This window comes from Drosophila miranda (genome assembly GCF_003369915.1).
Source record: "Drosophila miranda strain MSH22 chromosome Y unlocalized genomic scaffold, D.miranda_PacBio2.1 Contig_Y1_pilon, whole genome shotgun sequence".
In the NCBI taxonomy this organism is placed as follows: Eukaryota; Metazoa; Arthropoda; class Insecta; order Diptera; family Drosophilidae; genus Drosophila; species Drosophila miranda.
The window spans coordinates 2,389,001-2,413,267 of record NW_022881603.1 but is presented as its reverse complement, the minus strand read 5'-3'; the positions used below and the strand labels follow the sequence as shown (position 1 = coordinate 2,413,267).

At 47.9% G+C, this 24,267-nt stretch overlaps 2 protein-coding genes, 1 long non-coding RNA gene and 1 pseudogene across 5 annotated transcripts in view; 2 read left to right on the top strand and 2 right to left on the bottom strand.

Annotated features, from left to right (window-relative positions):
* Positions 1-4,270: 4,270 nt before the first annotated feature.
* Positions 4,271-6,061, bottom strand: LOC117190682 (cytosol aminopeptidase-like). Its single transcript, XM_033395744.1, has one exon. It carries the CDS (start codon positions 5,920-5,922, stop codon positions 4,339-4,341), a length of 1,584 nt encoding a protein of 527 aa, XP_033251635.1. The 5' UTR covers positions 5,923-6,061; the 3' UTR covers positions 4,271-4,338.
* On the bottom strand, positions 6,009-9,128 carry LOC117190681 (annotated as a pseudogene).
* A 15-nt stretch (positions 9,129-9,143) lies between these two features.
* Positions 9,144-10,009, top strand: LOC117190683. Its single transcript, XR_004473796.1, has 3 exons — positions 9,144-9,666; positions 9,730-9,799; positions 9,867-10,009. It is a non-coding gene; the product is annotated as an uncharacterized LOC117190683 (long non-coding RNA).
* Positions 10,010-19,441: 9,432 nt separating this feature from the next.
* The window catches only part of LOC117190590 (CDK5 and ABL1 enzyme substrate 1-like), a 45,723-nt gene continuing 40,897 nt past the window's right edge, over positions 19,442-24,267 (top strand). For 2 of the 3 annotated variants that reach the window (XM_033395640.1, XM_033395639.1), the window contains exons 1-2: positions 19,442-19,689; positions 20,531-21,822. In XM_033395640.1, coding sequence (XP_033251531.1) covers positions 21,014-21,822 — 809 coding nt within the window. In that variant the 5' untranslated portion in view covers positions 19,442-19,689; positions 20,531-21,013. The remainder of the gene's footprint in view (positions 19,690-20,530; positions 21,823-24,267) is intronic. The other variant, XM_033395641.1, reaches the window with a different exon arrangement.

The following is a 24,267-nucleotide window of genomic DNA, read 5'->3' as shown; positions in this document are numbered from 1 at the left end:
AATGTTTTGTTTCGCTTGGTCACGCAGTTCTTGGCGCTCGATGTTAAACTGCGTAACCAACTCCTCGTTGAGCACCTCCAATAGTCGACTTTCAGCTTGTCTGTGCATCTTTGTCCCAAACATGACCTCGAATGGCGACGACTTCAACGTAGAATGCACATGCGAATTAATCGCCATCTGGACCTGTGGCACATGCTTGTACCACTTCGTTGACTCCTGAGCTGAGAGCTTTGCGATGATACCCAAAATTGAACGGTTCACCCGCTCAATCTGACCGTTGCCTCTCGCCACACCTGTCGTTGTACACACATGTTCGACTTTGTTCTCGTTGAGAAACTCGCTGAATGCGTTGGATGTAAACGCTGCTCCTCTGTCGCTGACTATGCGCTTGGGAAAACCAAACACAAATGACAAATCGCTCAGCCTCTTCACAACTTCTTCGTGACCTGTTGACTTAGTTGGGAACAGCCACACAAACTTGGAGAATGCATCTACCACAGCAAAAATGTACTTGTATTGCTTGGCTGTCGCATCCATTGGTCCCAAATGATCAACGTGCAGCGTGTATAGTGGTGTGTCACCCTTGTCAATGCAATGAAGATAGCCTTCTTGTTTGCCCAACTTTTTGCTGAAAATTATACAACTGATACAATTAGTAATCAACTTATTTACTTTCCGTTCAAGGTGCGGAATCCAGTATTGCTGCTGAACTGAGTGCATTGTCTTCGCTGTGGAGAAATGACCAACTTCATGCGATCCTTGAATGATTTCCCTTTCCATCAGCCTTGGAACCACCAATACGTCATTGCCATTTACAGATTTGAAGAGAAGACCTCCTTTAAGCTTGTAGTCTTGATATGGGTGCTGCTTCAGGATCTCAACTGTGGCTTTGATGAAATCGTCATCCTGCTGTGCTTTCTTTATCCGAGCTGTTAGCTCCGTCGTCACGAACATGCATGTCTGCGGAAAACGACTGAGACAGTCCACGTGTCTCATTCTGTCCCCTGGGCGGTGTACTGCTTTGAATGTAAAGTCCTCCATATACAGAATCCACTGGGAAACTTCTCTGGGTATATCTACTTTCGTTGTTGTCTGCTTAAACGCCGCACAGTCAGTGGCAAGATCAAATTTGATCCCCAACAGGTAGTGACGAAACTTCTTGAGTGCGAGGTATGCAGCTTTGACATCCAAATAGTAACTGTGACGTTTGGACTCGGCTTGTGTAGTCTTTTTACTCCAATAGTAAATCGGGTGGAAATTGCCATCAGACTGCTGCAACAGAACTGCTCCGAAACCTTCTTTGGATGCATCCGTGTGGAGTTCCGTTGGCGCTTCTCGTGAGTATAAATGTAATACAGGTGCGATTACATGCAGATTCTTTAAGGTTTGTAGCGACTGTTGCTCTGCTTCGCCAATGTTGAAAACTGCTTCCTTCCTGAGTAGATTCGTGAGCGGCCGGGCAACTTGTGCATAGCCAGGGATGAACTTTCTGAAAAAGCCTGTGAGTCCCAGAAATGCTTGAACTGCTTTAATGTCTTTGGGCGTAGCAAACCGACTGACAGCTGCTGTCTTCTCTTTGCCGGGCCAGATTCTCCCGTCCTCAATGATATGGCCCAGAAAGCTAATGCGTGGCTGCATGAAGCTACATTTCTTCCACTTGATCTTTAGGCCAAACTGCGCAGCTGTCTCCAGGACCAACTTTGTCTTCCTCATGCATACCTCGGGCGACGCGGCGTAAACAATTATGTCGTCCATATAAAGCTGCATAATGTCAGAGTTGATTAATTCTTGAAAAATATAGCTTACGAACCGAATGAACGCAGCTGGCGAGTTCTTGAATCCGAAAGGCGCTTTATTAAACTCGAATAATCCCTCCTTTGTAACAAAGGCCGTATACGACTTGCTTTGCTCTTCCATAGGCACATGGAAAAATCCGTTTTCAAGGTCCATTATGGTAAACCACTTAGCCGACTGCAGCTTTTCCAAGACTTCCTCCATGATCGGGACTGGGAAGCAGTCCAGCAATACCATGCTGTTTAACTTCCTGTAGTCTACGCAAACTCTAAGTGTACCATCTTTTTTCTTCACGACGACAACTCTGCTCGCTACATTTGAAGACGACTTGCGCACGATTCCTTGCTCGATCCATTCTTCGACTTGCTTCTTTACGGCACTGGCTTCGTCTGTTGATAAACGACTCGGTGAGTGATAAAAGGTCTTGATTACTCCGTCGGGAACTATCTTCAGTTGGATTGGAGACTGCTTTGCAACTTCTGTGGGCATTTGGTAAATGTTTCTTATCATCTGTTCAACGTCTTTTCGATATTGCGGCGGAGCTACAAAGGATGACTCTTCAGTTACATTATATATAAGAGCATGCTCATCTGTTGGCACAGGATCTGCGTCATGCTTCAAAAACGTGTATCCTTGCATATCAGCGACGAAACGGAACTTTTTAATGAAATCATGCCCAAAAGTGCGTCGAAATCAATCTGGCTACTGGGGACTACTAAAAACTTCTGTGTGGTCTGCAACTTATCCACGGTAACTTCTGCATTAAAGTATCCAACAGGCTTTGTTGATATCTGACCCAGACCGCGCAACATAGTTGTGCACTTCAAAAGTTTAACGTTTTTCATGGTCTTCAACATACTCTCTTTGATTATGGTTACATCTGACCCTGTATCCACAAGACAGTCAACAACAATGCCGTTTATTTGAATTTTTTTCATGCGACTGCGATCCAAAATGACGCGAACTTTATCAACTTTATCACCTTCATAAGGACAGTTACGCGAAATGTGACCAGTCTGATTGCACTTAAAACACTTCGTTTCGGCTTTGCAGTCTTTGCGTTTGTGTTCTCCTGATCCACAGTTATAGCAATATTCTTTTTTACCGCTTTGCCCACTTTGCTGCTTGAAATTTTTATGCTGTTCGTTATTGCCCTTCTTCTCCGATATGTTCAAACGATCATAGATATCGAACTCTTCTTTCAAGGCCCTGAAGGTCTTACAGCGATACATGGCATACTTATACTCGTTTCTTATGTCCAGACCGTTCACAATATGGCTTATAACAGCCGCGTGTTCACCATGTCCGACTGCTGCTATTTTTCTCATCTGCAGCAAGTACTCGTGCATCGACTCACTACTCTTCCTCTTTCTTTCTTGCAGCAGCTTATGAATGTCTGCACTGTTATAGCTACATGTGAATTCATCCAATAATACGTTCTTGAGTTCCTCATAGGTGCACACGCATTCAGCTTCAAGGAAAAGCTTAGCTGCACCGGTCATTTTTCCTCTGGCCTGCACATACTTTTGCTTTTCAGTAAGCTCATATGCGTCGGCATTTTTTTCGAATATCTCAAACCATTTTTCTATGGGAACCGATTTTCCATCACAATCGCTCACAACTTTTGTAAAATTATCTGGAGCGATCTTCATTTGGATTGCTCGTTGCTCATCGCAAAGCACTTTCAAACTTAGCAACTTTATCATTTGATCAATCTTGCCATCAGTATTGTTTTCCGCATTTTCTAAATCTTCCATCTCGTTTGCACTCGGGCGCGACGTTCCTGGTATAGCTTCTTCCTTCTCTCTCTTTCCAGTGCAACGGCGGCGGTGTTTGCATCATTTTGCGGCTCTTTTCGACTTGTGTCTGTGTACCCGACGAGTGCTTGTCTTTTCTGTTTATAAGTGTGTATCACACACAACGTGTCTGTGCGTGTTTTTTCTGCTTGCGTACGTACTGCGCACGGACAAGGCGACGCTGCGGCGCGACAATGAATTTCACAATTTTCCAACCGATTTAAACGACCGATCTTTTATTAAACTCCGTGTCTACTGTTAGGCTCACAGAATTTGGATTGTTCAACTTAATGTTTATAGCCACCAACAACAACTTTACAACTTTATGTACATAGCTACAAACAACAACTTTAACAACTTTTCAACAATCCTCTTTTTGCATCAGCTTCTGCTTTCTTCTGTTTTTCTTTTTCTGCACCTAGACCAGATTTGCCCTATATGTCATGTATATTCTCGATTTATAATGAATCTCAACAATAAAATGGCGACCTTTTTGCATATTTTGTGGTTCTTTTCATCCTTCAATCAGCATGGAAGCTCAATTGTAAACTCTGGATTAAAATTGAACAATAATAAAAATGTGTTCGTGTAACCTCTTGGCGTGTGCACCTCTTGGCAATTTGCGTTAAAATGTTGTTGGGAGGGTGGGGGGGGGGGGGGGGCGTAGGGGGGGTGTGTGTGGGGGTACTAACAACAAATTTCGAACGCGGAACATTAACAAAGGAATTGTGTAACGAACATAATCAGATTACTTGCCGTCGGGGCAAGCCATCTGAAACAGAAACTGAACGATGGTGCGAGTGGGACGGCCAGTCATGCGGTCCTTCAGCAAATATGGGAGCGGATTGTAGCGCGTCAGCATGCCCACGTTGCGGATGTCCAGGTGGGCCCAGTCGACGCACGGCACCAGCTCGTGCAGAACGGCGGCAGCGATGCAGCTGGAGGCGGGGCCACTTCCGCGGTTGCTGATGTCAAAAGTCTCGTTCGGCATGATCAGCTCCTTGAAGTAGCGCCACAGGGGCAGACGCCAAACGCGATCCCCCGTAAGGGCACCGGCCTTCTCGAACTGCTTGTAGACGAATTTCGAATTGCTGAAAATCCCGGCTGCTGCTCCGCCCAGCGCTGGGCAGACGGCGTAGCCCACTGTAGCAATGTCCACGACCATGCGCGGCTTGTAGATCGTCTGGGCGTAGAGCAAGGGATCGGCCATGGCCATCACACCAGCCTTGCTGACGTCCACGAAGCCGAGAGTTTTTCCATTGAGGAGGGACACCACGTCGCCAGGCTTGGCCGCCATTCCGGAGGGCATGTTCTCGCACAGCGGCAGCAGTGCCGTTATGTTTAGGGGCAGCGATAGGCCGGCGGCGGCTCGGATGACGCCCACGCAGGCGGCTGCACCGGACATGCAGCCGCGGTACATGGACAAGCAGTCCTTGGGACGGAGGCAGAGGCCCCCGCTGTTGAATGTGATGCCCTTGCCCAGCAGGAGGATGGGCTTGTCCTCGGGTGCGGTGCCGCAGTAGGCGATTTCCAAGATGATCGGCGGCTCGCAGCTGCCCTTGGCCACCATCAAGAAGCTGTTCAAGCTCTTGGACTCGATCCAGTCCATGCTGCGTACCTCCACGGGTACCCCGCAGGGGCACAGGGCATCCACCGTTGACTGGGCGAAGATTGTGGGCGTCATCTGATTGGCCGGCGTATCGGCCAGGCGACGGGCCAGGTTCTGCGATTCGGCCTTGAACAGGCCCCGCATCCAGGCATCCGAGTCGGGAGAGTCGTACAGCTCCAGTTTGGAAATGAGTGTGCGGTCCCGACGGCGCTTGTTGGTGTTGTAGCGCCAGACGGCCAAGGCGCTCCCCTCGGCCGCCTGCTCCGCATACTCCATCGACTCCACGAAGACATCTGTGCAGCCCTGCAGTTGAAGGGCACGAGCCCCCACGCCGGCAGCGACGCGAGCGTTCTCCATTCCCTCGTCGATCATCTCCAGGTCGTTGAAGCCGGCCCCCTCCTGTCCCTCTCCGACCACGGCCACCGCACGGAACTCCGCATCCACGTTCATAAAGACACGGCCTTTTCCCAGCTGGCCACTCAGGCCCGTCTCGCGTATTAGATCAGTGATCTTACCCTGGACGCGATCGTCAAACTTCTCGCCGGATGGTGTCATCTTGGGCTGGCGGTCGCCCTCCTTGGCGTACACGCCCACCACAACGCCTTTGATCACCGCGTCACATTTCTCGGCGTAGTGCCGTCGCTGTTCCACATCTCTGCGTCTGGCCAGGAATGTGTGCTGGACACGCCTGCACAGGGCGTGCATCAAGCGTACAGACTTCATCGCTTAATGATAGTGACAGTCCCTCGCGACAGGTTACGAAAGTTCTCTTATTTTTCAGACAGTTCCAGACAAATTTTGCTTTTTTCCGAATAAAAAAAATGTAAATCTAAAAAATAGAGAGAATAGATGTGCTTCCAACAGCTGATTCGAAAGGAATGAGATATCCCAAGGCTCAAGCTCTGGCAGGGAAACATTGCCAACGCCTGCTGAGATTCGAGGAATTTATGAATTTCCGAACAAAACGAAGAATAGGTCTCCGAAGAATAGGTCTCAAATCGAGGGAAGTATTCCACAGACATACATTTATATTTCGCGTAATCAAAAGAAACAAAAGATTTATCCCTCATCGGAATCGGATTGATTTGTCGGCTTGAGGCTGCCAAAGACCGTGGCCGGTATGGCCTTTTGTTCGAAGCGCAGTTTCTTCATGATGAGGCCCTCGTCATCGGTTTTGGTTGTGGCCTGGCCTGCCTCGGCCTGGTCTCCACTCGGCTGCTGCAGGTCCTTCTCCTCATCGTCGTCGTCGTCCTCGCTGTCGCCAATATCAATCTCATCCGGATTGACGACTGTATTTTCCTTGCCCTTGGCCCCGCCCTGGGTCTCGCCGCGCACAAACATGATATTGGAGGCAGCCTTCTCGGCGGGCTTCTGCTTGGCCTCGGCCGCCGCCTGGCGGGCCTTCTCCTCGAGCAGCCGCATGGCATCCGGTCCGGAGCCAGCACCAGCATCGGCAGCCACACCATTCGTGTTCGTGTTGACAAACTGGGCAGCCATCATGTTGACATGAGTGTTGTAGGTGGCCTGAACGGAACGCTTGATCCGCAGCATTTCACGCATCGTATCCTCGTTGCCATGACGCACCTCGAACTCCTTCCAGGTCTGCCAGAAGTCCGCCGTGATGCGGGGATCGCACACCTGTTGGGACAAAGCAGAAGAGAGCTTAGAATATTGACGATCCAACGGTTAAATGTTAACTCACCTGTGAGCAATGGGCGTAGATGGCCCTGGCTCGATCCACCTCGACCAGCTTCGTCTCCAGCTCGGCGAATTTGACGCACATGTGGCGCATATGCTGCTCGGGCAGAGCCTCGATGGCCTTCTCGTAGATCTCCCTGGTGCGTGGCAGGCCGTAGATCTTGGCGGCCTTCTTCACGAATATGTTGTACATGTCGAACATCTCCTCTTCCTTGACGGCGGACGTGGCGCGATCGTAGACGGACATGGCATGCCGGGCCAGGCCGTGCTCCTCCTCCAGCTTCGCGTAGAGAAGGTAAAAGTACTTGGCATGCTCAGCGGGACACTGATCCAGGCACTGTTCGAAGAGGTCGCGGGCCCGCTCCAGCTTTGTGCCCCAGTAGCGCGCGAGGAACTTGCTTAGATACGAGTTCCAGATGTCGTACACATTCGGCCACTTAAACAGGGCAATGCCCTTCTCGTAGGCCCGATAGGCCTCCTCGAAGTAGTTGTGCTCTTCGAGTAACATGCCATAGTTGATGATCACCTGCGGCGTGCAGATCTTCAGGTCGATGATGCGCTCGTAGACGGCCTTGCAGGTCTTGAAGGTGCCAAAGGACTCCTCCAGATCGGCGTACATGGACCACACCTTCAGGGATCTGTGGAGGCGCGACTGCACTGTCTCCGAGTCGTCGTTATACGCCACCTTCCGCTTGGGCATGGCCGTGGCACGTTGCATCAGCTTGAGGGCTGCCTCGAACTGCTGCTGGCGCAGCTCCATCTCCGCCCACTCGCACCTCACGGCGGCCAGATCCTCCACCTTGACGTACTCCACCTCGGTGCCCCGCTCGAAGACCACGCGGGCGTCCTCCACCTGGCCATTGGACTCGTAGAACTTGGCAAACTCCACCCAGAGGGTGTGCAGCTTTCCCACGCCAGCTTGGGCTGGACTGTCTGCACGACCTCGGTGTAGGTGTTGATGATCTCCGTGGGCTTGTCCTCGTACAGGTTGACAACTTGTCACTTGTGCCACTCGTGAACGTTGTGCGGATTCTGGCGCAGCAGGACACTGTTCAGCAGCAGCAGACGCCTCTCCATGAGGTATTCGAAGCGCGACAGGCGCAGCTCCACATCGATGTCGTCCTCCTCGGTGGCCTCCTCGTTCTTGGACACCTCCTCCATGCGCTTGTTCAACGACAGCTCCTCGAACTGCGCGTACTCGTCAAAAACTTGGGTAAAGTCCCGCACTGTGGTCACCGTTTGAATGGCCTCCTCGTAGATGTCCCTGGCCCGGTCGAACAGCCCCGAGCGCACATAGTAGTCGGCCAGGGAGTTCCACAGGTGTCCGAGTTGATCTGTGTACCGCCGCAGGCCGCCTCTGATGATTGCGTCCACATTCAGGGAGTGCACCTTGTGCGGGTTCTTCGAGATGAGGTCGCACAGCTCGTTCCACAGCTGGTGGTTGGACTTGCCGTGCTTCGACACGAAATGCTCGTCCACTATGTCGGCCAGCTGCTGGTCCGCCTCGTCCAGCTTCTCCACCTGCTGCAGGTACTCCACATACTCCTCGGCATCCTCCGGAAACAGCTTCAGATAGCGCCTGTACACCCTCAGCGCCGTCTCGGGCATGTCGAAGCGTTGCACGAACTTCAGGAACAGCGGCCAGATCCTGCCGTGCTGTGTGATGGGCAGTGCCCTCAGCGCCCGGTCGAAGACGTGCCGCGTGCGGGTCACCTTGCATTGGGTGGTCATAAAGACGCCATAGTCGATCCAGATGCGCGGCATCTTGTGCATGAAGACGAGGGCCCGTTCGAACGTGTTGTTCACCTGCTCGTACATGGGATCTGTGGGTATCTTTCCCCGGACCTGCTTCCTTCGCGTTCGCAGATAGTTGTACCAAATCTTGTAGCTGCCGGGCAGCTCCTTCAGGGCGCGCTCGTACACCAGATTCACACCATTATTGGGCGCCTTGGCCTTTTGATCTATGTAGCGAAGCCAGTGCTTCACGGAGTAGGCATTCCTCAGAATTTCCTCCTCATAGGGCAGATATTCCTCTTCCTAAAAAGAACACCGTACCGTAACGGAGTGTCAAACAAACGTCAAACTGTATTTACTACGTAATACTAACAAAATTGAGTTCCGCTTTTGAGGTTTTCCCGGTTTTTGCTACCATTTTCGCGGCGAAAATTAGCAATTTTCACAAAACACCAAAAGCCGCAAAACGTTTTTCTGAGCGTCGCAAAAACAGCTGTTCGAAAAGAGTTGCCACGTAGGAGTCAGAAAATACAAAAATACAAAAATACCATAATATAAAAAGAAAGTGGGCCGCAAATAACCTGCTATTGATTCTTGTTGCATGCGAAGATATCGATAGGTGATACCCCATAGAAGCGGTGAGGAGGAAAGAAGTTTAAACAGAGTGGCAAGGCCAAAATTTAAGGGGAAAAGGTTAGCGAAGAGTGGCGCCACCTGGTCCTGGAGAGTGAGAGTTCCGCGCGCTCTCCAGAGCCGTTATGAGAGAAATATTTCCGATCTCATCCCATAACGGAGTCCCGAAGCCAACTCACCCATACCCCAAAGAAAAGAGAGCCGCCAGCAGCCCGAATCAGGCCATGCCCTTGAACCTAGTTCAAGGGCGATAGAAGAGAGAGCGATGGGGATCAGCGGCCCGGGAGCATTAAACAGAGCAGCTAAGCCAAGAGGGGGTGCAGAGAAAGAAATTCCCGCAACGGAGGAGCATGCGCGCCGGACTTAGTGATCTAGTGATTTTTTTTTGTTCTGAAAGAAAAAGTGAGTGGCCACTACTCAGTGGCCATCACCCTGAAAAAAAGATAAATAAATCCGTGATTCCAGGGGATCCAGATCAGTGAGAGACCAGGAACCAGGACTAGCGGGACGGGAAAGAGACCCAAGAAGCATAAGAGTGAGTCCGCTCCAAAGGGGGGAGTAAAGAAACCACAAATTTATTTTTTTTGTTGGCCAATCCGTAGGGAATATGTCACAGCTCCGCCATCCTGGCTTGCTTTTTGCTGGGCTCGAAGACAGAATCCTGGCCACGTAGAGCGGGTCCCTCGCCCATTTAGGGAGAGAAAAAAAAAGCATCAATCAACTTATTTACTCCCATTATTTATTTTTGTTAGACGTCTCCATTTATATGTATATGTTAATCCCCTAATTTAAGTCCGCCCATATTATATCTATATGTAACTTATTTATATTTATTATATTAATTATTCCTATTTATCTATTTATCTATTAACCGCCCGTAATGATAAGATGAAGGGGGAATGAATAGGCAGGCTTAGTGTAGCGATAATACCGTGTAAAAGTAGGAAATTTAAGTGAAAATTATAACGAAGAAAATGAATTGCTAAGCGTTTCATATGGGGGGAAGAGGAGCCACAGCAACGAGAGGGTAAGGCTGCTGCACATGGCAGGGAGATCCAAAAAGTTGTTATTCAGATCTCAGGTAGGGTGGGTACATCAGTAAAAACATCGACACCTCGACCTGGTCCACGTCTGTGTTGAAGGAAGTTACTGTAATGTTGTTTGTCGAGTAGAGTCCGTTTGCAGTTTTTTTTGTCGGTTACTTTTGTTGTTTCAATTTGTTCGAGATGTCCAATTAGTTGGTATATTGTGCGACCTGAGGGCTTGGGAAGTACCCAGCCCTGGGATAACTGGCTAGCCGGCCTTTCCCCGAAGAAAACAAAGGTTCGTAACAATAATGGCGCCCAACTTGAGACAGGGAAGTGGACTCGCAGACCTGGCTCTACCATCAAAGAGGGAGAGTACGGATGCGAATCACACAGACGTCGAAGAAAGTATAAATATCCAGCAGAGAAGATAGATCTCGAGTGGTATTTTGCAATCTGCGGTCCATCGGTGTTCCGGTGGCCTGTGAGGGACTCGACGAGTTGGCTCACAGAAGCACGGCGCTGAGGGATCTGAGGATGCAAAGAAAATCCACAAAGTAAAAGGTTTTTTTTTGTGTTTGATGATTCGGCACTTATCTGACAACGGGAAGCAGGAAATCTCAAGAGGGGATTTGGTTTGGCACTGGCAGAGGAGAATCCACAAGCCAGTTAGCAACCGGCCCGGTGCCTGGTGTGCAAAATGAGAACCTGAAGAAGAAAAAAGAAATACCCGAAGTTAGGATATGGTCAGAAAGATTTCTGTTTTTCGCTTCTCCTGCTTACCGCTGGATGGAGTCGGGAGGGTAGATTCTCAATGAGATTTTTGTTCTGAGTGGCCCGTGGGGACATAAGTCGGCCACGCGTTGCACTCGGAGCAGCTACAACATCCCGTAACGGAAAGTGAGCGCCCTTGACTCTTAATCTTCCAAGGAAGATAAGATTAGTCAACAGCGCTCGCAAAGTTCTAGACGTCGGACAGGAAAAGACGTAGAACACCATGTGCGGAGTTGGCCCTAGTAGTAGTTGTGGTTCCTTTCCCCCTTATTATTGTTTTGCCGTATTAAGTATTTTGTGCTGAAGATCAGTGAGTTAGCGTTATAGGTAGTGTTTAGGCGATTGTTCTGAAAGAAGAATAGATAGGTGTAGTGAATAAAAAGATAAATAGGATAGTTCGAGGTAGGGAAATAACTTGCGGTCTAAACAGAAAATGACCCGCAGGACTCCTCCACCAGGTAACCTCCAAGGACAGATGCAAGGCGGTGACACACAGCGCGCTGAGGGGCGTGGAGACGACAGCTGGAATTTGCCAGTCCAAACGAACGCACTGCCCTCCGAGATTCTCTCAGGAGTAAATGTCGCCATAGCGCAAGCACAGGAGACGTGGAGAGGCAGCATGGCAGATACCCTGAGTAAGACGCTGCAGGAGGAGATCCGTCGCGGCTTTATGGAGCTGATGGGAGCCATAACAGAGGTGATGGCGACTCTGCGCCAGAACGTGGAATTGATCCAAGACCTGAGATTGGAAAGAGACCAGAATGAAATCAAGGATAATAATGGCGATCAGCAGCCTCTAGCTCACCTCAGGCAGAAGCCGAACACAGGGACCATTCCAAAAAGGTCCAAGGACGATGACGCATGGAATTCCCAGTCGCCTCCAAGGAAGCCGGCGAGGTTGAGCCAGAACTGGCGCCGAGGAAGGCAGAGACGGGAGACATCAGGAGACGGCGGAGGTCCAACAGATCTGCCACCATTTGAAAGGAGAGATGATTGGAGAGGAGCGATATGGGGACGCGTCGACAAATGGGAAATCCACTTCGACGGAGACCCAAATAAGATGACGGTGCAGGACTTCGTGTTCAGGGTCGAGTTCCTCCGTATGCAGAACCGACGGTCGTGGGACGAGGTCCTTGACAACTTTCACCATCTCGTCAAAGGACAAGCGGTGGAGTGGTATTGGCAATTTGTCCGAGAACGGTCTCCGGAAGTATGGGAGGATTTGAAGGACGAGTTGGTGTCCCGGTTCCGAGCAGTGGGTGGCGAGTTCGAGCGGCTACGCACCTTGCATGAGCGACGACAACAATCTGGCGAATCTGTGGAAGAGTACTTTAGAGCGATGCGCAGGCTGGCAGCTAGACTCACCACACCTTTGGTTGAGTCCGAAATGGTGCGAGTCTTGAAGAAGGGACTCGATGACGAGATCGCTCGCTACGTTTACGCGATCCGAGTCCGAAACGTGGAGCAGCTGAGGGAAGAGTGCCTGGAAGTGGAGTACCACTTTCGCGGACGCGAGCAGAAGTCGACGTTCCGTTCTGCGCCGAAATTCCATTCAGCCGGGAAGCGAGTGGAGGAGCTAGAGTCGGAAACGGAGTTTCTGGATGAAGACGAAGCAAGGATAGTAGAAGAAACTCACCTGGCGAACAAACCCAGGCTGTGTTGCTGGAATTGCGGCCAGTTCGACCACGGGTTTCGAGACTGCGTGGCGAAGGAACGCAAAATATTTTGTTACCGCTGCGGAAAGCCAGAAATGTTTACTCCAACGTGTCCAAATTGCTCGGGAAACGCACGATCGGGCATGATGAAAGCGGGAGATCAGCGCTCGGGACAGAAGCCCGCGAAGAAATGAACGATGGTCCACTAATCAATAGAAATTAAGAATAATAGCCCGAATAAATTTAATAAAAATAGTTTGAAGTTCATACCGGCCGAAGAGAGGATGAGTAGATACATACAAATTCGAAACCAGATCTTTGATGACAGGCAGCTGGAGGGGATGCGCGGTGTCAGTCGTAGACTCCAAAAGGCCCGTTCCAGATTAAGGGAAAGGCGACAGACTCGCGAAGAGGTGGCCGAGGCAGTCAGACGAGGAGCAGGACGCGATCCCAGAGTATTTGCCGAAGTGCAGATAAGAGGACATCGGATTGCTGGACTCCTAGATACTGGGGCATCCGTTAGTGTCTTAGGAAAGGGCAGCTGTGAACTCCTTGCCGACCTCGAGGTGGAAATGGACAATTATGTCTCGATCATCAAGACAGCCTCTGGAGAAGACAGGTCCATAGTCGGCAAAACCAAACTCTGCGTAGGATATAACGGAATGAATAAAGAGATCTTGTTTTACGTATGCCCGTACCTACAGCAAGCCATGTACCTGTGTATTGATTTCTGGAGATCCTTCGCGCTGGCTCACACAGTCCTCGGAGAAGAGCCCAGTCGATCCAGCGAGGCCCAAGTAGGCGAGATCCAAAGCCGAACATCGCCAGGAGGACGTGGATTTGGAAGCTTGGACCCTGGAAGACACGGAAACCGAAGAGCTGGAGAAGGTAAAGAAGGAGTTTCTGACCTATGAGGATGCCGGATTAGGAACAACGACGGTAGAGCAGCATCGGATCCAGTTGATCGAGGGCGCAGAACCATTTAAAGATCGGCATTACCCTCAATCCCCAGCGATGCAGGAGGTGATCTGGACCGAGGTGGATAAAATGCTGGAACTAGGGTGATGGGGTAGCGACATATCTCCGACGACATATCTCCGCCGATCCACAAACGACATATCTCCGCGCGAAATTATGTCGTTTTAAAGCGACATACCTCCGCGCGGAGATATGTCGTCTCAAAACGACATAATTTCGCGCGGAGATATGTCGTTTGTGGATCGGCGGAGATATGTCGTCGGAGATATGTCGCTACCCCATCACGGCATAGCGTCAGCCGGAGTGATCGAGGTCAGCGATAGTCCATGGAGCAATCGGACGACGGTGGTGCGAAAGCCAAACAAAAATAGATTCTGTTTGGACGCGCGGAAACTGAATCAGCTCACCGTAAAAGATGCTTACCCTCTTCCTAGCATCGAGGGTATACTATCCAGGATTGACCAGACATATTACATTTCCAGCGTCGACCTCAAATTCGCATTCTGGCAAATTAAATTGGACCCAGAAAGCCGGAAGTTCACCGCATTTACCGTTGCAGGCCGTCCGCTGTATCAATTCGTGATGATGCCCTTCGGTCTGTGTAACGCTGCCCAGAGGTTATGCAGAGTGATGGATAAGGTAATCCCGACTCAGCTCAGATCAAACGTTTTCGTTTATTTGGACGATCTTTTGGTGATAGCCCCGGATTTCCAGACGCATCTGCGATATCTGCGATTGGTGGCCCAGTGCCTGAAAAGAGCGAATTTGACGATAGGTCTAAAAAAAATCAAAATTCTGCTTTAAGTCGCTGAAATATCTGGGGTTTATCATCGGAGGCGGCACGCTGCAAATGGATCCCGATAGGGTTGTGGCTATACAAAAGATCCCGAGCCCGAGTTCAGAGAAGGAGCTACGGAGCTTCATAGGAACCGCAGGATGGTATAGGCGCTTCATCTAGGAATTCGCTACCATCGCTGTACCGTTAACAGATGCTCTGAAGAAGCATCCGCGCGGGAAGTTTTCCTTGCCAACGGAAGCGAGGGCGGCCATAGAATCCCTGAAGAAGGCACTCACCACGGCTCCTGTATTAGTCCATGCCGACTTTAAACGCCATTTCTACATCCAGTGCGACGCCTCAAATTTTGGAGTGGGAGCAGTGCTTTTTTAGCTGGATGATGACAAAGCAGAGCGCCCAGTGGCATTCTTTTCTTCCAAGCTGAACAAACATCAAATAAATTATTCGGTAACGGAGAAAGAATGCTTAGCTGCGGTATTGGCGATTGAAAGATTCAGGCCATATGTGGAATTGATGCCGTTCACGGTAATCACTGACCACGCCAGCCTTAAATGTCTGTCACTCAAGGACCTGAATGGGCGCCTGCAGAGGTTCGACTTTGAGATCGAACACCGCAAGAGAGTCGAAAATATATCGCGCTGCATCGAGGAGGTGGTCCTAGACCCAACGGAAATCCTCGGATTCCAGACGACGGAATTCAAATCAACGGAATACCAGGAGTTGAAAAGAGAAGTCTGCAGGAACAAAGAATTATTGCCTGACCTGCGAATAGACGGGGACCTGGTATTCAAGCGAATGGCCTTCGCGCAAATCGACGACCAAGTGGAAGGTTCCATGTGGAAATTATGGATTCCCGCGTCACTGACGAAAACCCTCATCGCGAAGGCCCACGAAGACCACACAGCTGGACACGGTGGAATGAAGTAGACCTTGCATAGGTTAAAAAGGCACTACTACTGGCCGGCGATGACGGCACAAGTGCGGGAATACGTCCGAAGCTGCACCGAATGCAAGGAATCCAAAGCCCCCAATTACCGTAGCCAAGTCGGGATCGGTCAGGAAGTGGTCACGGAGAGGCCATTCCAAAAGATCTACAAAGACTTCCTGGGAAAGTATCCCAGGTCAAAAAGGGGACAGGCCTGGATTTTCGTCGTCGTAGACCACTTTTCAAAATTTACCTTCTTGAAGGCGATGAGAGAGGCGACCGCTGCGAACGCCGTTCAATTCCTGGTGCAAGAGGTATTCTACCAATTCGGGGTGCCAGAGGTGATCCACTCCGACAACGGAAAGCAGTTCCTATCGAAGGCGTTCATGGACATGGTCAGCGGCTTCGGGATCCGACACATGCGCACAGCAGTCTACTCGCAGCAAAGCAATGCAGCCGAGAGAGTAAATCGGACGATACTCGCTGCAATAAGGACGTATTTGGAAAAGGATCACAGAGACTGGGACATCTACCTACCGGAAATCGAAGTGTCAATCCGTGACTCGGTGCACGAAGCCACAGGCGTAACGCCGTTTTTCGCTGTATTTGGACAACAGATGTTTCTGAATGGGAACTGCTATAAGCTGGCGAGGAAGCTGCAGTCTTTGACGGAACATGAAGTGCACGCATTAGATCCCGCGGATAAGCGACACCTCATTCGCGAGCAAATTAAACGCAGCCTACACTAAGCGTATGAGCGGAGCAGCCAGCGATACAACAAACGGGCCCGAGTCTTTTTCGCCAGACCTGGCCAAGAAGTCTACAGGCGCAACTTCACCCTCAGCGACTTTGGCAAAAGCTACAACACCAAGTTCGCCCGGAAATTCCTAAGATTCAGAGTCGTACGTCCAGTAGGGAATAACGCCTACGAGCTGGAGGATCTGTCGGGGAGGCCGGTGGGGATTTTTCACGCCAAAGACCTAAAATTGTAGCGAAAACTTCAGACTGAGTCAGAAACAAGGGAAACGCACTCACGTAGGGAATATCCGATCAGTGGGTGTAAGCCTACGTTGGGCGCTGCAAGATCCTAGGCACCGTAATGTCCGGGAAGGCCAGCAGTTTTAGGGAAACGTGTAACTCTTCGCTGTTTGCGAATAATTCTCCGCGGCCATGGTCGCTCGAATTTTCGCTAGGTGTTGCATGCGAAGATATCGATAGGTGATACCCCATAGAAGCGGTGAGGAGGAAAGAAGTTTGAACAGAGTGGCAAGGCCAAAATTTAAGGGGAAAAGGTTAGCGAAGAGTGGCGCCACCTGGTCCTGGAGAGTGAGAGTTCCGCGCGCTCTCCGGAGCCGTTATGAGAGAAGATTTCCGATCTCATCCCATAACGGAGTCCCGAAGCCAACTCACCCATACCCCAAAGAAAAGAGAGCCGCCAGCAGCCCGAATCAGGCCATGCCCTTGAACCTAGTTCAAGGGCGATAGAAGAGAGAGCGATGGGGATCAGCGGCCCGGGAGCATTAAACAGAGCAGCTAAGTTAAGAGGGGGTTCAGAGAAAGAAATTCCCGCAACGGAGGAGCATGCGCGCCGGACATAGTGATCTAGTGATTTTTTTTGTTCTGAAAGAAAAAGTGAGTGGGATGAGGATGGAGTAGTGGCCATCACCCTGAAAAAAAAGATAAATAAATCCGTGATTCCAGGGGATCCAGATCAGTGAGAGACCAGGAACCAGGACTAGCGGGACGAGAAAGAGACCCAAGAAGCATAAGAGTGAGTCCGCTCCAAAGGGGGGAGTAAAAAAAAACCCCAAATTTATTTTTTTTTGTTGGCCAATCCGTAGGGAATAGGTCACAGCTCCGTCATCCTGGCTTGCTTTTTGCTGGGCTCGAAGACACAATCCTGGCCACGTAGAGCGGGTCCCTCGCCCATTTAGGGAGAGAAAAAAAAAAAGCATCAATCAACTTATTTACTCCCATTATTTATTTTTGTTAGACGTCTCCATTTATATGTATATGTTAATCCCCTAATTTAAGTCCGCCCATATTATATCTATATGTAACTTATTTATATTTATTATATTAATTATTCCTATTTATATCCCCCCCTCCCGGCTACCGCCTTAACCTAACCTATTCCTATTTATCTATTTATCTATTAACCGCCCGTAATGATAAGATGAAGGGGGAATGAATAGGCAGGCTTAGTGTAGCGATAATACCGTGTAAAAGTAGGAAATTTAAGTGAAAATTATAACGAAGAAAATGAATTGCTAAGCGTTTCATATGGGGGGGAAGAGGAGCCACAGCAACGAGAGGGTAAGGCTGCTGCACATGGCAGGGAGATCCAAAATTCAGATCTCAGGTAGGGTGGGTACGTCAGGGGTAAAAACATCGACACCTCGACCTGGTCCACGTCTGTGTTGAAGGAAGTTACTGTAATGTTGTTTGTCGAGTAGAGTCCGTTTGCAGTTTTTTTTTGTCGGTTACTTTTGTTGTTTCAATTTGTTCGAGATGTCCAATTAGTTGGTATATTGTGCGACCTGAGGGCTTGGGAAGTACCCAGCCCTGGGATGACAGGCCTTGCCCCGAAGAAAACAAAGGTTCGTAACATTCTTGCCACCATACTTCTTGCGCATATAGTATTTTCTAGTGTTTTCCAGTATATTTCAAGACGCGTTATGGACTTACCCTCTTTTTTTCACACTAGTGCTTCCATGAAACAATAACGGCCAAGATTGTCAACACTTGAGGTGTCGCTTTTGGTAATTACATAAAAATGTAGTTAATAAGTATCAGTTGTGTAGTTACCATGTAAGGAAATATATTTAGTGGAAATTGTTATCGACCGTGTTTGCTTAAACCTTATTTTATAAACAAACCATTCAAGATGAGAACTTGAAGTTAACCCATTTTGTAAGAAAGTGATGTATCAATCATATAAGACTATGAGTTGAGAGTTGAGGGTCCTAGCTAGCTAGTAATTATCATAGCTCACAAACGACGGTCAACACTTTTTCCCTTTGCTGTCTCGTCACTGACAAAACCGAAAAAGACCACGAAGACACGGTCTCTCACTGAGCAGAACACTTTTTGTCTCTTCGCTTGTGTTACGTGTTTCGGGTTTTCGGGTGAGCCCGACACACGATCGTGTCTCACAATAACAACTTACAAAGACACTTTGGTCAAGCGCTCACAGCAAAAGTGTCTTTAGATGAGCAGAACCAAAAAAGTGTCTGAGTAAAGTGTGTTTTTTTTTTTTTCGTGTATATGTTTATTTATTCATGTTTTCCGCATCTTTTGGGCTATTGTATTGTAATATGTATATTTATTTGCAAAATTGGCAAACGAACATTTTCGTTTTGCTTTTCACGATTCATTTTAAGCTCCAATAGTCAAACCGTATAGAATTCACAAAAATTTATAGTTGCCATAAGCATCACACGTACAAGCATGCATACATACGCAAAAGACACGTTGTTCGTTCACTCGCGACAAGATGCTCAGTGAAAAACAGGAACAAAAGAGAATTAAAAAAATCGGTCTTTGCTTGAGCGAAGAGCGAGTTGAGCAAAAACAGATTTGATCGGGTCTTTTCAGTCCATTTTCTCAATGTGTCCGTCAATGAGAGGTTTTTATCAGACACGCCGAAAGTGTCAACAGTTATTTGCGAGCTATGGTAATTATAGATCGAATATCAGAATTGAGGAATTTGACTTCCGATAATGTACAGTGTAGAATTAGCCCATTGTTGACTAGTGGGTATTAAAATACCCCCAACGAAAATTATGAATCTTGAAAAATTGTAGCTTACTTCAGGTGAAAGATATCGTAGAGTTTCTTAAAAGTTAAAAGAAAGATGGAATGGATCTACAAGAAGAAACTAAAATCAGTATTGTTTACCGCGGTTTAACTCAAGTTGTTCACCTATTTAAACAGAGGGTGTTTGAATGGGCTAAGTTCAATCAGACCGTATATATTGCCGAAAAGGTCACACTTCTTCGACAAGTGTTGACATATTTTATTTCACTCGCTTTTCAATTTCAATAATTTGCGCAACGAAGCAGCTGCTACGCTACGGTCGCGAAGTGAGACGAAGAGAAAGAGCAAGAGAGAGAAGGAGAAGAGAAAAGAGGCGCGTTGGCAAGGAAAAATCAAAGTCTGTAAAAAATTTAGTTGAAAATTCTATAAATAGCTCAAAATGACGCGCGTGAAACATTTCTAGCCATTAACAAAAGTTAATAAAAAATACGAAGTCCAAGGAATTTTGTAGTGGTAATTATCAATATTCATGCACATTTGTGTGTGTGTGTGCGTGTGTCATAAATATTTTCGCACTCCGCAAACCACACAGTCAAAATTACACACACACTTGTTCCCCCCTCGCATTGATTTTCCCGCTTTCCCTTAAGAGCAAGGACCCGTTCTTATGAGCGGCATTCCAATTGGTCCACACATCACATTTCCCAATTAAACCCCGCTGCGGCCGCTCTTCCACCCCCTAGCTGTTTTGGTCTCGAAATTTTCCATGCTCTTGTTTTAATCTGTAAGCGGAAAATTTTCCGGTCCTTTAGGGCTCGGCGTTTCCTTGTAAGTTTGAGTAAACAGAGGCCTGAAGCCGCGTGCAAGTGTTAGATGGCCTTCGGCGAGCCGGTTTCCCATCCACCCACACACTTTGACACACTGACTGCAGCAGCGACTGCAAAAGAAGCTTTCAGCTGCATGCAGCAACTAAAAAGATTTTTTGATGGTTTCTTTATTTTACCCACAAAATTACTTAATACAGTTTTTAAAGGGAATATCGAAGGTTGGACGGAGTAGAGTTCATAATCGTCGTTAATAGAAAATTCTGTTTAAAAAAAGGGGTTTTTTTAGCATGTTTACCCATAAAATGAGATTTTATTAAGTTTTGATATGATTAAGTATGCAAATAATCTTTAAAAGAGAATTCTTTTTTCCCAGAAATCTGAGTTTTATTAACAATGGTACCTCCCAAACACACTGCCGAAGCTTTGCTTTACCTAAAAAATAGCTTTACACTCTGCCACTCTGCTTTTGTTCAAAGTGATTTATTTATTGATTCCACTTGTCTGTTATTCTCTTACTTTTCTTGCAGCCAAAGCAACGTCCCAACGCATCAGCGATAACCAATAAAAGTGCATTATAGTTTTAATAATAATTTAAAAAATAACTTTGTTCTTCCATAAACAACTTTTGTCCCATACACCAGTGCGAAAATTGCAATTTGTCATCATGTCGCGTACAAGTAATTTGTTTTTCAATTCGTCGGTGAATTTAGAGACTAAAAAGTGTAATTGTTGAAAAGCAACAACACAAAAAAAACACCACGCAAAGTAAAAAAAAAGGTAAGGAAAAAGGAAAACTCAGGTATCAAAACAACCGTTAGTGAGCGAGCGAGAGAAAGAGATTGTTCCAGAAGAGTCAACAAACAGCGAGAGAGAGAGAGTGCAGCAGCAGTTGACAATTCCACACGAGAGGGAGACATTCCAGAAAACACCCATTCCAGCCCCCCCCCCCCCAAAAAAAAAGCCCTCTAGTCGGTTACATTTTGCAAGAGAAGAAATCGGTTTACTGCCTAATGGCAACATCGCTTAATAAGACGAGACACAGGCGCAGATTGGCTGCAATCTCGTTCCTATCGAATATCTCATTAGATGGCACACACCGGGACACAAAATTTGGCGCAACATTCGGCAGCAGCATTATCTGCAACCAGAATAAGAACCCGACCGCGACCTACAGCAACGGCCACGCCACGTCGGCGTTGGGACTCGGCGCCGGAGGCTACCATCAGCACTATCAGCAGCATCATCAGCAACGCGGTCATTCGGCTCAGCAGCAGCAGCAGCCGAAGCATCAGCAGCAGAACCACCAGTATCAGCAACACCAGCAGGCGCTCCATCAGAATGGTGGCACATCCATACCCATCCTCTGCACCGCCATCGACGTTCACATCGGGGGCGTCGGGGACTATGGCATGCTGCTGGACGAGTGCACCACCGCCGCCGCTGCTGGCGGCGGCAGTGATGGTGATGGGCATTTTAGTGAAACTGAAAATATGGGTCAATACTTGATGAACGTCCTGCCCACCGACCACAGCGGAGCGACCATCTGCCCCGTTGTGCCGGTTGAAAGACGCAACATAAAGCGACCGACATCGTCGGGTCGTAAGCCCCTCCAGGCTCCGGGCAGTGGCAATATGAGCATTCGGCAGCAGCAGCACCAGCACCAGCAGCAGGCGCGGGCATGTCCCGCCGGTAGCGGAGGATCTGGTGCCGAAAGCGGCAGTGATTCTGATAGCGTCAAAATACCGCTGAAGGTGTCCAATCTGGGCAGCGGCGGTGGCGTCGGCGGAGCAGGGGCAAAGCTAATGCCCCTCAGAGAACGGTAAGTGAATATCTACAGGGCATCTATGGTAAAAGCCAAATATCCTTATTCAGAATTAATTAAGTTTTCCAATAATATTCGTATTCCACCTGTAAGGCAACCATTGATTGACAGCTGACGTCACGAAAATTTCCTATACATTTTGCGAAAAACTTTCGTATGTTCGCATATTAATATTTCTCTTTGTTAAGACATTTCTCCTTCCTTAGGAATATACAAATTTATGAATCATATCGCTGGGACACTTTAAGATTCTAGTAGTGGCAGGGGGGGAGGAAAGGGACCTTTGTTTTTTTCAATCATTTACAATATGGCATAATTGGTGTTTTCATCTGTCGGGCTATTTTTGGGCACTAGTTCTTTGTAAATGATTGGGATATCCGTTCAAGTTTGCACTCTCCAATTGACGCCTGATATCTTATTAGTTTACAAAAGGCTCAAATTGTTCAAATGCGGCGAATACACACATTGAGGGGTGGGGGAACAAGCAAACAAACAAACATTCATAGAAACAATGATCCCAACAGCAGGTGAGAATAATTATTCAGAACTTTCAATTTCTGAAATTTGAAATTTTCTGAATCGTTTCCGACCCCATAAAGTATATATATTCTTGATCAGCATCAATAGCCGAGTCGATTGAGCCCTGTCTGTCTGTCCGTCTGTCCGTCCGTCCGTCCGTCCGTCTGTCCGTCCCCTTCAGCGCCTAGTGCTCAAAGACTATAAGAGCTAGAGCAACGATGTTTTGGATCCAGACTTCTGTGATATGTCACTGCTACAAAAATATTTCAAAACTTCGCCCCGCCCACTTCCGCCCCCACAAAGGACGCAAGTCTGTGGCATCCACATTTTTAAAGATACGATAAAACCAAAAACGCAGAATCGTAGAGGATGACTTTATGTTCTAGAATGTGAAATTTCAACCATATCGTATAATTATTATAGCCAGAATCAAGAAAACAATTTCATTCTTTCTCGCTCTGTCTCTCTCTAACACACAGGTTTCATGGTCGGTTTTGCCAATTGCAAAATATGAGTTCAAGGATCTCAGAACCTATAAGAGCCAGAGCAACCAAATTTGGTATCCACACTCCTGTGATATCGGACCTTGACCGTTTCGTGTCCAAATTTCGCCACACCCCCTTCCGCCCCCGCAAAGGACGAAAATCTGGGGCATCCACAAATCTCAGAGACTATTAGGGCTAGAGTAACCAAATTTGGTATCCGCACTTCTGTTAGATCTCACTATAAAACGTACATCTCAAAATTTCGCCCCACCCCCTTCCGCCCCCACAAAGGACGAAAATCTGTTGCATCCACAATATTGCACATTCGAGAAAACTAAAAACGCAGAATCATAGATAATGACCATATCTATCAGATTGCTGAACCTGGATCAGATCGGATCATTTTTGTAGCCAAAAGCAAGAAATCAATTTGCAGTGGCTACGCAGCGCCCGGCTCAGACTGATTTTCTGTCTCTCTCGCACGCATTCTTTGTCGTGTCGTTCAATATTAGCGGCGTCTGCCGGAGGAGAGCCATACTGACTAAGTATCGGGTATAACTGTAGAGTTGCGGTGTCCGCAGCAACTCACAACGTTCCCCCTCGTTTTAGAATATTTTTGTCTCATCTTCCGTTTGTGACGCATGTTTTTATGTATTTGTGCGCATATACAGTAGGTTCAAAAAGTGTTTATACAATGCAAGAAAGAAGGCTTTTCAATAGTTATCTTAAGTTGTTCCGCCTGTCCCCACTTATAAATCCTGATTGTAAAAGATAGATGAATTCTACAAAGTTGTTATCGTATCCTAACATCTTTTATATGCCAGATATTCGTAAGAAACTAACAAAAAATCAAAGAAAGATGCAAAAAATCAGCAGATATCCTTAGGAAAAATAATTTATAGAGAGACTATAAATATACCCTACGAGTATTTGGTTTGTTTCACGTTTTCGTCGCCTGATTTTGCACAATACCAGTGGCTGGGTGGCTCTCTGTTGCTCGGGGGCTAAAAATAGAATGTATCTAAAGATGTGTTTGTGGTTCGTTGATTGTACGTTGGGGCCGAGGCGCCCCCATCATTGAGAGACGTGTGGCAGGTCAATTAAGGTAAATTAGACAGCGTGCGCATGAGAGGCGTTCACTTAAATTTAATCTAAGGCTTTTGTTGCGCCACAATTGGCGTGCCTGTCCAGCCCCTAACAGCTTTGCGGCTTCGTCACGCACTTTAAACGGTCTGTCTGTCAACAGTTAAACGGCTCTTGTTGTAACTGGGCTTTGTCTTTGCCCGCCCATCGACACGAAGCATTTAGCTGTGAATCATCGATTGACAAGACTGACAAAATGGCACGCAAAATAATTACGCAATAATTGGTGCAAAAAATAATGAAGGGAGAAGCGAGACAAAGCTGAAGGGGGTGGGGGGTAGGGAGGGCAATGAAA

Bases quoted from the DNA above. Each gene is read 5' to 3' on its own strand.
- LOC117190682 (XM_033395744.1), bottom strand. From the start codon at position 5,922: ATGAAGTCTGTACGCTTGATGCACGCCCTGTGCAGGCGTGTCCAGCAC.